Source organism: Mytilus galloprovincialis, chromosome 3 (genome assembly GCF_965363235.1).
Source record: "Mytilus galloprovincialis chromosome 3, xbMytGall1.hap1.1, whole genome shotgun sequence".
In the NCBI taxonomy this organism is placed as follows: domain Eukaryota; kingdom Metazoa; phylum Mollusca; class Bivalvia; order Mytilida; family Mytilidae; genus Mytilus; species Mytilus galloprovincialis.
Window position 1 is genome coordinate 75,665,445 of NC_134840.1, and position 15,661 is coordinate 75,681,105.

General features: G+C 33.1%; 1 protein-coding gene across 1 annotated transcript; it reads right to left on the reverse strand.

Moving 5' to 3' along the window:
• Positions 1–958: 958 nt before the first annotated feature.
• LOC143068954 (visual system homeobox 1-like) lies at positions 959–7,435 on the reverse strand. The gene is made up of 3 exons (XM_076243362.1): positions 7,011–7,435; positions 2,812–3,014; positions 959–1,558 (listed from the first exon to the last, which is right to left on the reverse strand). The coding sequence occupies exons 1-3, from the start codon at positions 7,207–7,209 to the stop codon at positions 1,241–1,243; spliced, it is 720 nt and encodes a 239-aa protein (XP_076099477.1). The 5' UTR covers positions 7,210–7,435; the 3' UTR covers positions 959–1,240.
• Positions 7,436–15,661: the final 8,226 nt, after the last annotated feature.

Below are 15,661 nucleotides of genomic sequence, written 5' to 3' on the forward strand. Positions count from 1 at the left end.
AACGTAACCATGTTTGATAGTATTTATAACAAATTCATTTGCACCTATATGTTTCCAAAATTGTATATGCTTGCGTAAGCTATACTTTACCCCTTTTGCAACAGATGAAATATCAATATTGTCAAAATATTTTGCATGTGACAGAAACAGTTCAAACTGTCCGTAAAGATTGCTTTCATCTAAAAAAGTAGTATAACTATACTTATCATTAACTATGTTGCCTTGATGTCCCTGGGACAGCTGATTTTGAACTGAAAAGGGGGCACTGAGTTCGCATGTGACCAAGCTGGTTGCAGTTGAAACTGATGTCGTGAGATGATGATTCTCTTCGTCTGCTGGTCCGAAAGGGCGGCTGTTGGTTGTTTTTCTAACGTAATGTTGGTTTGGCATTGTAGCAGGAGAAGCAGAAACAGTAGCTGCAGCGGTTCTATAAGGATGAGGTCTTTTCTTTTCCTGGATACTCATAATGGCACGGCATTCTGCAGAACGAATGCGCTTAACAAAAACTTCCGGCTTGAGTTTGGTTGCAAATTTAAAGTTCTCATTGCCAACGGCCAAGTCTTTATAAAGAGTATCGAACTTCCCGTCAAGATAGGTTTTAAACAGCGAGAATGTATCCACCAGGTCTTTATTACCAGTAAGATGTGCAGAACTACCATCAGGCGATGAATAAAGTTTCTCGGTGTCAGACATACCATAATAACGAATGCTGCTACTTTGAACTATAGGCAAACTTCGAATAACTTTATTTTCTCAAACTAACCCCTTAAGTAATACTTAATCATGCTTTTCACGAAAATCATGAGGCGTATACCCGTAAAACCGGCACTACAAGTATATGCCATCCAATCAAATTGAACGTAAACACACACCATGTGCTAGATATAAACACACACACGTGTTTATAGTAAACAATCACTTGACCGTTACAACGTCATGTGACCAATAACTTTAATAAATATATATCTACTTGCAATTACATGCAAAGGAACACACTTGTACATACTCACGCTTACGAACACACTCAACCACACTAGCACATATACATCCACAGACACTTTTTTTTCTATCATTCAAGCTGCACATAAATAAAATGGATTTACATTTGGATTTCCTATCCGTGAAGAGAAAATAATGAAATATATAAACAACCAAACAAATATTATGAACAATCATGAGGAACCAAAATTCCTCTGTCTCGGCACTATGAGTAAATTTCGTAATTATGTAGAACAAGGTATCATGAAAGTTTTTCTTGGCTATGCCGATTATATGAAATGTTTTGAGGTGTGGGAGGCGACGAGGAGGTAGATTCATTTTTCACATCAATGTTTTCGTTTAAAACGTCAATTTTTGGAGAGTCTGTACTCCTTTCTGAGAGACAATCGCTATCATCATCTTCATTGTCATTTGATTCATTTAACAAGTCACGTGATTGCAATGTGTCGTCTGTTGGTTTTGTACTGGAAGAGGTAGAGGCCGAGTCTCCTAAACGTTTGGCTGCTTCTTCTTCTCTTTTAGTTTTTCGCCATTTGGCCCGTCGATTTTTAAACCAAACCTAAAAAGAGAAAGATACATTTTATTATTTCTGCACAAATAACGAAACCAGATTAATAATTGATTAAATGACTCGAACGAAGTAGATAATTAAATGCATTGGGATCATATCAGTAGATTAAACTATTTTAGACATAAATTTGTTTGCTTTATTTATGCGATATTGTTTTAATTGCGTTAAAAGCAAGTGAATCGTAACGATTTTTGTGATGAGAGCAAAAGATAAAAGTCTTTGTATTCTGATACAGTACGGCAGTAAATCATTAACATTTTTATGATTTAATTATTATTAAAGTTTCAGCAGCAAAGAGACACAACCGATCTGACTGGTTTATCAGAACATCTTCGTACTACTCCCTAGAGATTTATCTACCCTTGTTTATTCAATATTTTAATGACAAATGGTTTCTAACGCTAATCAAGTTAACCGTGAATTTCTATGCGTCAATATAAAACACAAAAGTACGAACTGTTTCAATTTTAAACAAAATTCGTTACATATAGGATTAGCCGTAAGCAGAATTGAATTGTGGGTACTGAGATCTCAACGATCGGACATTATTTAATGTCTCCCACTAAATATTAGTAAAGCGTCAGACTCAAATCAATTTGTAGCAAAAGCAATTATAGTGAAACATTGTTACGTGGTACCGGTACGGACCACAAGATGACATTATGGACTGGTACCTAGTCCGATAAGAACAGGTGCTATTTGCAACTTCCGCCCTAAATTACTTTAATCTAATGGTGATTCACTTAAATATGTCAACAATCAAAAGGTATTAAAGGCTTGACATCTCATCCGTGAATATTGATAATGAAAATTAATGTTTACCACATTTTTTTAGATTTTAACTATCCTTGATGCCTCCAAGAATTCTGAGCATATTGTGCCCAACTGACTCTGATTTGAAATACAATTAAAACTTAACCTGGTATAAAAACGGTACGTTGCAACAGCAAAAATTCTCAATACTTTGTATGCGATGTATCGCGTTCTTTGCTTCCAAAAACAATATATATTGAGTGAGAAATCTATCAATCCAGAAAGTTTACATGGGCGGATCCAGTCATTTTTAAAAGGGGGTTCCAAACCAAGAATAGGGTTCCATCTATATGTCTCCATTCAAATGCATTGATCGTCAAAAAAAAAAAGGAGACCCCCCACTGGAGCCCCACTGGTTTAAAATATAAGGTGGACCCAAAACATTCTCAAACGGCCACTGACAAGGGCAACAATATACATGTCCTTACCTCAACTCTTTCTTCTTTCAAATCAATTTTCATGGCAAGTTCTTCCCTCAACATTACATCAGGATAGTGGGTCTTGGCGAACGTCTTCTCGAGCTCTTCTAGCTGTTCCTCGGTGAATATTGTTCTGTGACGTCTTTTACGTTTGTGTCCAGCTCTTACAAAATCAGCCGGGTTTATTAAACCTGGAAGGTGGCCATATGCAGCTGAAATGATAAAAAAAATGATAACTAGATTTGTTTTTCACTCATATTTATACAATGAACTGTAGAAAATTACTGGTGAATTGAGAAAAGTTGCATGGCATGTTACCAAGAGCGCTAAATATGTAAATCTCTTTCTTGTTTGCTACCTTAGGGAGTCAACTGTCCCGTTTGTCTTTACATGTCAGAGTTTAACAAATAGGACGATACTTCATAGTATCAGGATGTTTAAATGTTACCCGGATAAAAAGGTATATAAGTGGGATAGTTAAACATTGCTTTGGTACAATTATCCATAAGCGTTATGATTCAAGTTGTTGTCATTCCTTTGTATGTGACTTTGATTCACCATTTGTGCGACGAATGGGAAATGATGCATGCATTTGAAGCAAGCACCAAGTCAAGAAAACTAGAATAATCGAATGTATCGTAGATGTATTAAAGCAAGCATCAAGCAGGAGTAGTCTTTACTAACATGTTAGTATAGAAAGCCCCTGCATCAAGTTAAGTTAAATAAATAACCGAATGTATCTTAAATGCACTTGAAGCAAGCTTCACGTCAAGGAAAGTCGACTCTGTGATGAAATATAAATTGACAGACACTAAGGAGACAATTACATTATGTTTTTGAAAACAGTCTCATGATAAAAGATAGCATCAGAATTTCGGAAATACATTATGAAATATGAAGTAATTTGTGATCTATTGCTAGTTTTTTCCCGAATTAGTAACCAATTATCTGTAATAATCCCCCCAAATATTGATATTCAAATTGATTCAATCATTTTTATTAACATTAAAAACGAACATCAAACGAATAAAAAAGGTTATTAATATAATATTTTAATCCAATAAAATAGGTTGGTGTTGGCCTAAATGTAAAACAAACATTATTGCTTATATGGAATAATCGTGTTTATCCGTTAAAACGCTATATAGGAAAATTATTTAATTTTCTAAAGAGTATACATTTTTCTAGTGGGATAATCCGTATTATAATCAAAAGTCATAGATAATCCGGACTAGTGTTAGCGAAGCTGTATCAATAATATTGTTTATCTAGCTGTAGTGGAACTCTTTAAAGTTGCATACTTCATTAATTAATCTTTGTAAGATCGTTTGCGAATTGTCTTAATTATAATCCAATAAATAAATATAACTCGATATCAGATTAGAAAAATTGATGCATCAATTTGTCTTTTATGTTTTTCAATTCGGGCATTCTTGGAATTAAATTGAAATGAATCTTTTCATGAAGATCTATCTTCCTTTTCTCCAATGTTAGAATTCAGTATTACGTTTCCAAGACATTAGAATGAAATTCATAACAGTGTAGCTATGGCCATTCATTGACTGGGCAAAATTAGGTGAACGTTCGTCTGTAATGCACACTGCTCACGACGTACTTATCATAGAAATTTAAACTGTGAGGTCACCAAAGGTTCTAAACGCGTAAATAAAATAATTAAAAATACTAATCAGGAATAACCTTTGTAATTTGAAAATAAATAAAAATGGCCTTCAACACGGAGTCTTGGCTCACACCGAACAGCAAGCTATAAAGATTGAATACTTAATATTCTTTACTATGGTTTGACCATCAATTTTCCTAATATGATATCGCACGTTCTTTCAGATTATTTTTGTTTACTTAATTGGCTTTAAAAGTGACAATGCATGATGTCGTCTGTTTATGTAGTTCATATGTGTTTTTCGTTTCTCGTTGGTTTTCCCGTTTGAATGGTTTTACACTAGTAGTTTTGGGGCCCTGTATAACTTGCTGTTCGGGGTGAGCCAAGGCTCCGTGTTGCAGGTCGTACCTTGACCTATAATGGTTTACTTTTATGAACTATTACTTGGGAGGAGAGTTGTCTCATTGGCACTCATACCACATCTTCCTATATCTATTTATATCTATACATTTTTTTTTCGACAAAAGAATACATCACAAGAATATAAGTTTTGTAAGAAACGTGAGAAATTGTGTTGGACTTGAAGATAAGGCAAAGTGACAAATATCTGAAAGAATGAATCGTTTTATGGTATTAAACAAAGAAATCAAATGATTTTTTAATTATCCAGAACTCTTCACAAACAAAACCCACATGTATACGCATTGAATAAATAGTAGGCCATTCTTAAATGATCACACCGTAGAAGTAGTTGTTCTCTTAATCAATGAGATATTTTGTGAATGAACCCCATCAACTTAATAGTTTTTTTTACAATGGATAAACCTATTTTTTTATTATTATTAAATAATATCATCTCTGAACATTATTATTCTTATAAATGACACGGTTGTATGTGATGATTATATTAATAAATATTTAAAACAAATTCCTTTCAAGCTTTGTAAAAAGAAAGTTTCATTTTATGTATCGGAATGTGTAACAAGTGAATATTTCAATCCCCACTGGAAGGCCTCTGACAGACTGGGTGAGCATAAAATCATAGCCGTTGACAAACAAGTTACAACCTACAAACGTTTTACTGTCGACCACACTGTTATGCAATTAATTCTATTTGATATTTGATACAGTATTTGATATTATTATTATTATTATTATTATTATTATTATTATTATTATTATTATTATTATTATTATTATTATTATTATTAAATTTGATTTAAAATAGATATTGAATTTCATAGAATATGCTGGCATCTTTTACAAAAGCTAAGGGCAGTACATGAACATTTCACTTTCAACAATATTTTTATTATTTTATTACATGACGAAAAACATTTCACTGTCACCTTATCTTTTAATTCCCCGTGGTCTTTTTGTCACAAATTGAGGATGTAAATTTATTTGGAATGGGTTAATTTGCACCTTATCCTTCACAAGAAAACATTTTCTACGTCTTGGATACGAAACCTAAAACTAGCTTTACATTATAGGGACAGACAAATCCATATAAGTTTTGATTTGATATAAAACACATTAGTTGTTTGAAACTTTAGTCGACGACAATTCTTCAAAATTGACTTTATAAAACGAATTAACTCCATAAATCATGTAAAACCATCCGAAGTTAGATTTTAGAGGAATTCTTTAGCATATAATGTTCCCCGGTTATGTTACTACACTGTCTAGGTCTTCCAGACATATATATGGAAATTTGCTGTCTTATGAAGTTGCTAAATCAATTTTCTTAATTTGTTCCACAATGTATTTTAAGCTATCTGTCAGCTACTTCGTCAGCTAGTAGTTTTTCAAGGCCACACTTTAGTACATATGAATTATATTAAAATGGTTTAATTTGATCAACATTTACCAACTTGTTCTCTTTATCAAAACATATCTTAAAACATTACAAAAAAGTAAGAAAAAAATGAGGACACAAAATATTAAAGTATGAAGTTAAACTACGTACAATTAAGATATTATCTGTATCATATAATATAGGGATAGAGGGTATCTTTCCAACCTTGATACAAAATCAATACATGAACAGAAAAATACACACGGTGTTTTTTTCAAATTTGTTTCACTTTAAAAAAAAAGGTGTCGAAAGATACGTTGGAGACCTTCAAACTCATTAGACAACGACATACAACCGTAAAAGACAAACAAGTTCACCAAACACTACAAAAAAAATATTACGACTGGGTAACATAAAACTCACCACATACCGAAAACACAAAACAAGGCAAATATTTAAAAAAAAATGTTTTTTTTTAATTTTAAAATATACTGTATCAAGGAATAACGTCTTCCATAACTTTCAATAAAAGGTCTTATATATTTTAGCTTTGAATGTTTTTTTCTTCCAGATTTTGTATATACATGTATTTTGAATGGACTATTTATTGATGTTTCATAAATGAATTTTGAATCTTGCGATCTTTTCTGTAGCTTCATTGTGCACAATATGCGAAGATAGCATCGTAGAAATTTAAACAAGACTAAGTAAAATATGTAAAATATGTAAAAAGAAAATATCTTTTAACTTCATGACTACTTCATAAACTATATAGAAAGTTCTACTTACCAAATATATCGTGAGGTGTTGGCGGTAGACTTGGATATGGAAAGTATGGTCTAGGTGCAAGTAATGGTCTCGGTGCTAGGATGTTATCTATGCTGAATAATGAACTATTCCCTGCCGCTGCTGCAGCCGCCGCTGATAAAATGCCATTATGGTAACTTTTGATCTGTTCGGGGCTGTAGTAATATGGTAAATGATGCATCTTCAAAATGTTCCCTTTTTTTCAATATAAGTCACTTTTAAAATGTTTTCTTTTTAATATAAGTCACTTCAAAACGTTCTTTTTTTTTTAAATAAAAGTCAACTCCAACTTTATTAAATTCACTAATTCAGAGTTCACAATTTTTGTCGTCCTAATGTTAATAAAGCTGAATTTTAAATAAATTGAAGAATAATGATAAACCGTGGAATCCTGTCCATTAACTAAAAAAACATCACACTTTCCCTTATTTAGATAATCTTAAACTCGTTAAAATCACTTTCAACTATTGTCCTAGTTATGATTGATCGGCGGTTTTTGACCAATGAAATTTGTTGAATATTCTTTGAAAACGCCTACTTTGTTACAATAAACAGAAATTTGTGTCTTTTGGGCATACTGTTACTCAAGAGAAACCGTAAAAAATTATTGATGTATAACGGTGTTGATTTTATCATAAAATGTTACATTGAATTTATTTCATGTCATTAGTGTATAATTTCACGCATTTGAATTTTTTTTAACAAAATTTTAATAAAATATAAACTAAAGGGAAGTTAAGCAATTAAAATGTAACTTTTATCTTAAACGTTGCAAATCAACACACAATAAAAGAAATTGCGAGTGTCATTAATTTTACTCGAATGAGTTAATTAGAGGATATATACAATTTAATATGAAATTATAGCTAAAACTGAATTGTTAGATCCGCTCTTGATAAAGTTGCGTTTAATATTTTATCTCAATGAACCTTATTACCATTAAGCGGATTGGCGGTAAAATATATCAAAACACACGTGAAATAAATTTGAACTTTCACTTGATTTTGCCACAATAATGAACTGGTTCAGACTGAAAACTTCGAGTAAATATAATGATAATTCACTATATTATTTTAAATAATTATAACAGTAAAACAAAACACCAAAAAGAAATGAATAAACAAGCAAATTACTGTAGCAAAAATACTTTACGACATGAAATACTTGGACAATTTCGTGATTGTTTCTTTTTCTTTGAATAGTACACACAGGCACTTGTCTCAGAAAAAAAATTTCCTATATACCTTAATATTAAGGTATATAGGAAAAATAATTTCTGAGACAAGTGTTAAATTAAGGTACATAGAGAAAAAAAAATTCTGAGACAAGTGCCTGTGCAAATAAAGTACGAGGTTGAAGAGCATTGAGGGCCTAATTAGTATACTAAATGAATATGTTTAAAAGAACAGCACTATAATATGGCTCTTATCGTCCTAATGTGTACAGTGGCGTAGCTTGCATGTATGCTCAGATGCTCAAGCATCCACATCAATTTGACAAAAAAATTATTAAAAATAAAAATATATATATATAATTGCATATGTTGTGTCTGAATGTAAGGGTGAGGATATGTGAACATCGTCCAATCATTTCCAAAGCAGTATACGTGGTCTTTCCTTTAAGATCATTTATAGTTTATGTAAACAAGATGGATAAATTACAGAAAAGTGCTGTCAACTTTTTCGTAAAAATTCTACGTCTTAGCGCGTCGTCGGCAACGGCAAGCGCAGAGGATGATAATATGTAGACCTGCAGACATGTTTGGTCTGAGATTGAACCAAGCAGAGCGAATAAATACCCGTTTCAAACTTGATACAATATTAATTTTATTTTCAAAAAAAAGAGTTCAAAAGTCCCCGTAGTGCACATATTTATCTATTCTAATATACAAGGGCAGCTACTTAAAAAAGCATATTTTTTTTTTTATTTTTTATTTAATATCTAAAGAGATATAAAAGCTTCAGGCCAAATGCAATGGTATATCAATTATGATTTATATTTCAAACTGAAAGGGGACATAGTTGGTTAAATTATTTGATCAGGACTTATTTTCGCGAGGTTCAAAGACATTGCTGATGATATAAATTTCACAAAAATCTGGCAACACATGACGGACGACCGGTGTCCTATAGCCATTCTTCCCCCATGCCAATTTTTCCGGGGGGAAAAACTGGATCGATCCAATATTTCCCCCCGGAAAAAATGGCATGATCCAACTTTTCCCCCTCAACGTTAAAGGGGGAAAACGAGGATCAGGCCAATTTTTCCCCTTTGCGGCATGATAAGCTAGTTTTCCCCTTTATATTTATAACGTCGGCGACGTCAGTTAGAAATTTTTATACTAAAAAAAGAATATTAACTTTTTTGATTAGTTTAGCAGTACCAATGCTTCATCGTATTAATATAAATTGATATGTATTTATATATACCATGTATACATACAAGTTATATTTATACACACGAAGCACATTCTGATGCAGTGATCACATCCATTCTCGAGGCCCCTCATGGGGGGGGGGGGTCCTAGTAATCACATAATCACCATTTTTTTGCCAATATAATCACATAATCATTAAATATTTGCTTATCTTTAGTAATCAAATAATCATAAACTAAAAATACAGTCCTAGGTAATCAAATAATCATGAAATATTTGGCTTAATAATCAAATAATCATTAAAAAAACGACCAAGTAATCACATAATCAAAAACCCCATGAGGGCCCTCATTCTCATTCGTGAACCCTTGGTATCATTGACCTAATGAATACAACTACTTAAACCACGATTTTGACTTTATATGATAAATCATTTTTGTACCACAAGGTAAAAGTACCCATCAAAGGCATGGATAGAGAAAAATACTCATCGCCTTAAAGCTTTCATTCAGGAGAAGAAGTCCAATAAGGGTGAAACTTCATCAAACCTAGGGGAGATATGTACCCCCTCTCCAACCAGCATGGGAGACGTGCAGTGGAAACGTGGAATTACAGGAACTACCTCCATTATTGTGACTCGCTGTACAAGATCTACAAAAATATTCCACCTGCCCTAAAGGTGTATATATAGGGTCGACCACGATCTAGCACTTATTATACAAATATCCACCGGAGTTACACGGACCTGGTAGCAAGTAATAAAAGGCCACCGTACGGCCTCCAAAAATGAAAAAAACCCAAACATATACATATATAAAATGCTCCGACCATACAAATAAGGGAACAAAACAAACAAAACTAACAGGCTTATTGATTACAAAATAATTTACAAAAAAAACATACTCAAACGACATGAACCAACAACAACCACTGTACCCGGTATTACATGTTCCTGGCTTTGGAATGGGTATTGGTACATAAACAATGTGGTGGCCATAAACTCAACCCTCCCCAATGAACCCAACCTAGGACAGCACACCGCAAAAAAAAAGTATCAGTTGCTATTGGCTTCACTAAAAATGTTGATACGTTGCACAAAAATCACTTACATAAAAACAATAGAAACAAAGCACCGAAATAAAAGTACTCGCAGTTACTGAAAGTTATTTCAAAGCTAGTGAAAATATAGACGGACTAGTGAGCATAGACAGACTGGTAAACATATGAACAGACGGGTGAATATGTAGACAGACTGGTAAGCATGTGACCAGACGGGTAAATATGTAGACTGACTTGTCGACATATAGACAGACATGCAGTTGAGAATGTAGAAAGACTAGGGGACACAAAGCAAGACAGATTAGTTGAAACATAGACAGACTGATAAACCTGTAGACAGACTTTTGTTAATGTAAAAGAACTAAAAATTTGTAGCTATAAACCTATTTCTAACACTGTTCGGTTTAATTTTCAGACGTGTATATATATACAGTGATATCTATAATATAGGGGGAAAGATTGGCATGGGGGAAAAGTGACTATATGTATACGTATTGTCAAATTTCCGCGGGGGGGAGAATGGCAATGATCCAAAATTTCCACGGGGGAAATATTGGCTCATGCCAGTCTTTCCCCCGGGGGAAAAACTGGCATGGGGGAAGAATGGCTATATAACACCGGCATTTCTGTCCCCTGCAACGCGTTAAGACAAGTAATAAAAAAAATCCCATGTGGAGGCTCAAATTGTGGCGAAGGTGGGTATCACTTCAGAGCCTATATTTCGAAATTTCATATACAAAAAGGCCTTTGTATAATGGGTCCATTTTGAGATTTCGTATTTCAATTCGATGTGAAACTTTAACATCACATATTACTGTTTCTAATGATGGTAGTAACGAGAAAACAACAAAATTCTGTTAGAAATTTATATATTGATGGGTATTTTGAAATTAAATAAAAATCTAGCCATGATCGGATTGTAGGGGGAGTCCACATGTATACAGGAAAAACGTCTGGGAAAAAAAATTGCATAAAAGGTTCTAAAAATAACAGTTTCGCATCCACATCATTTTAACCCTGGCTACGCCACTGTGTGTATAATATATTGTTACATTATGTTGTATTTTTTCCTCCTGTAATTCTTTCATATTGAACAGTAAAATCTTGTACACATTTCTGTTCTTTTGTAATCTTTTGAAATATCAATGCTACACAACACACTTTATTTGGAAGACCATATAAAAAAGAAGATGTGGTATGAATGCCAATGAGACAACTCTCCACAAGAGACAAAAATGGCACAGAAATTAACAACTATATATAGGTCACCGTACGGCCTTTAACAATGAGCAAACCCCATACCGCACAGTCAGCTATAAAAGGCCCCGAAATGACAATGTAAAACAATTCAAACGAGAAAACTAACGGCCTTATTTATATAAAAAATAAATGCTTGTTTCATTGCAGTTTTTTTTTTTTTGTTGTTGTAGAAAAGCTTTAGTATGGAAAATTAGTTTAAAAATGCAATTTTCATTTTGCAAAAAATATATAAAATTTTTTTTTTACAAGGTCGTTTATATCTAAACAATACAACATAAAAAATTTAAAAAATGTAGGACAATTTAAATACAAGGGTTGCTAGATGCATTGATTTTTCATATCATCAAAGATCCTTATAAATAATACCTTTGCAATACACAACACTGTTTTAAGACGAAGACATGCAAATCAGTGTGGATGAAGAATAAAATTATCTTGGTTTGGGGCCCTTTATAGCATTCTGTTCGGTGTGAGCCAAGGCTCCATGTTCAAGAACATACTTGACCTATAATGGTTTACTTTCAAATATTGTGACTTGGATGTAGAGTTGTCTCATTGGCACTCATACCACATCTTTTTATATCTATTGGTTTATACTAGCTGTCAGCATCTGCGAGTAGTCTCAGTTCTGTACTTGTGTCTTTTTCGTTGCGAGGGAAGTTCAAATCCCCTGCCACATCAGGTCTGTGCGTTTGTTAGATATTTTTATACTTTGTATCGATTAGAAGAGAGTTTAGCCCTTCTTTCATATAGTGTACTGTCACACCACTGTACCAGGTTAGGCGAGTGTTGGCGCCTTGCAATGATGTTTAACAACGCCAGATTTTGTATATTTGCCTGTCACAAGGCAGGAGCCTGTATTTCAGTGGTTGTTCGTTGGGTCATGTCAGTCATGTTTTTTTTATGAAATTGTTTTGTTATAGGAAAAGCGTTATATAGTGTTATTTGAATTGTAAATCATATTTTTTTTTATCATCAATGCATTTTATCATCAACTATATATGGTATATGGAAGTGTCTCATTGTTGAAGGTCGAACGGTTGCCTTTAATTGATTACATCAAGGATTTGTATAGTACATCCACTTCGTTTTAACTTTGGTGGATACATATCATGTTTCATTGGCAATCATACCACATCTTATAAGTTTTATATTGTACAATGAAGTGCCTTTGTGCCTGGTGAATTGTCTTAAATGGATAGTTGTGGAGCAGGATTTGCTTACCTTTTATGATCACCTTAGATCACCTCCAGTTTTTGGTGGGGTTCGTGTTGCTCAGTCATTTGTTTTCTATGTTGTGCTTTGTAAATTTTATTGTTTGTCTGTTGGTCTTTTTCTTTTTTAGCCATGACTTTGTCAGTTTATTTTCGACTTATGAGTTCAAATGTTCCTCTGGTATCTTTCGCCTCCCATAGTCATTTTGGAAATCATACCACAACTAAGTACATATTATTAAAAATTTCTGTATGGCTATTACTTTTTCCAAAAGCAACATTTACTTTGCTTTTTCAAAATTAAAATAAGAAGATATGGTATGATTTCCGATGAGTCTACTATCTAATAGAGTCAAAATGAGACTACTATCTGAAAGAGTCTAAAAAAGAAGACTATCAGTCCCCGTACGGCCTTCAACGATGAGCATTATCGAGATAGTAAATTCAGTAATAAATGCACCAAAAATGACAAAATTTTAAACAATTCAAACGCATAATTTATGAGGAAACAGATATTTTATGACAGTCAACCAATTGCAACTCATAATGGCGTCCGTTAAATATTTGATCGGATAATTTCATTTGGTACAATATAACTTGCCTGTCAGCGGCAACACCTAAAAATGGAAATCATGAAATGCATACTCTGGAATATCCTATCAATTGGCAAATACATACTCCATATGAAGGTGCTGCTAGAACGTTGCTGCATGGAAATAGAAAGTTCGCAAATTCAATTGGGAGGCTGACATCATCTGTATTGTCGTAAAGTTTTGATCTCATCCGATCCATAATGCCAACTACTAGTATTATAGATATAAGTCAAGAAATGATGAAGACTAAACTGTATCTGTTGCGTCATTTATTTCAAGTTCGATTGGACAGACGCGTTAAACATAGTCATAAAACAGTTTGAATTATATGGGGAAACATATGGTTTTTTTTAGCGGAATGTGAAGTTAAGCAATGAAGCTACCTGCTTTTAAATGCTTCCTCAATACCTCATAAATGAAGTCGGCCATATATCCTAGGAATACATTCTAGAAAATTACTTATTTAACTTGTTTAAAACGTTTTTTGGTTTATTGAACAAATAATGTGAGTATATAGAGGATTACACATAAACAATATATTTATTAATCATAATTAAAATCATTATGGAAAACGAGTCGTCATAAAAAGAAATCCAAAAGAAGACGCCATTTTTTTTTTAATTTATTGAATGATAATAATAATTTCATCAGGTGCTCCTGTATCAAAAGTTTTTGTGACCAACATTTTCTAAAAGTTTTCAGGAAATGCGCATGTATCCACGAATATTGTACCGTTTAGTTTGGTCACTCGCAATGATTCGATACTTTGTCGATGATATCTCGTGTCTTAGCTCCTACCCTTTGTTCGTCTTTTTCTAATTTCTAGCTTATATAATTAACATTTGTCTAGTGTTTATTTTGGTTAGTACTCTATAATATCAGGATTATAGACAAACTTTATGTGAATGCTTTTATTCTCACCAAATGATTTAAAATACAAAAGTAAACATTGGGTAAACAAATTCGATTTCGCTGGTAGGTAGTTCATTTGTTCTTGACGTAGAGTCCATTAATTTTCACTGATTTCCGACAAATTCTATTGAATTTGGACACCTTGTGTAATAAATTGTCTATAATAGTAAAATTAGAGAGATTTATAACAACAAAAGATTTCTAATCCTTTCACACTGAAGGCGCTAAACAAACCTTTTAACAGCGATTGGCATAGATACTTTACTTGTGTACACCTTTAGGCATTAGAGTAGAAATATTCCGGCAATGTTTGCTGAAGGATCCCGCTATAATCCGTCCAGTCAATTACACAGCTCGCTGGAAATGGACAACAGCGCGAGGCAGATCTCAATATAGCAACATCTAGAAGTTTTTGTGAAACGCGAAAATAACAAAAAAAGCTTAGATAAGAAAATTTAAAGGAACGAGCTCGGAACTAGTTCATGAGAGCCAATTCAATTGCAAGCAGAAGCGTATATTTGGCCCAAAGAAAGATAAAGGACTGGGAAAGGGGAAAATGGGGGACTGCATGGTAAAAATACCGTCAAGTGAAGCAAATAAAAAAATATTGACTATTTGATGCAAAAAAAAAAAAAAAAAAATCTCGTTCAAATCGGGGAGGAGAGAGTACGCCTACTATACTCCTGTAATCGCTATTGCGAGAAATAATGTAGACATGTTATGATAAAGCTCTGCATTTGTGAATCTGTTAATGATGAAATCAGTCCCCGTGAATGCCAAAACCCATACATGTAGCAAAAGAAACGGTATTTCTATCGCTGCTCTTCATATGAAAGTAAAATACTTTCTTGAATTCAGCAAATTGGGATAATTAAGAATGTTAAGGAAAAAAAGTCAAAATTCCAACTCCCCCCTTTTTCTTATTTTGCTGTAGATTAGGAAGTTTGATTGTTTATATTTTTATTGGTCACAAAGCTATGGCAATTAAATATATAAACCACGAACTACGATGATCGCATATTTTGATAAAGTACTTAATCTGATTAGAAAATAGGTAAACCAATTAATAACAGCTAGTTCCTTTGATGTGGTATACTAATGGATTATTCGATATAATCAGATAAGATGCTATCATAGCATGGATAGTCCGGGATGCTAATATTTAATTAATAAAAACATATATGAGTTATACTTTTTATTGAATTGACAGTTAGTCAG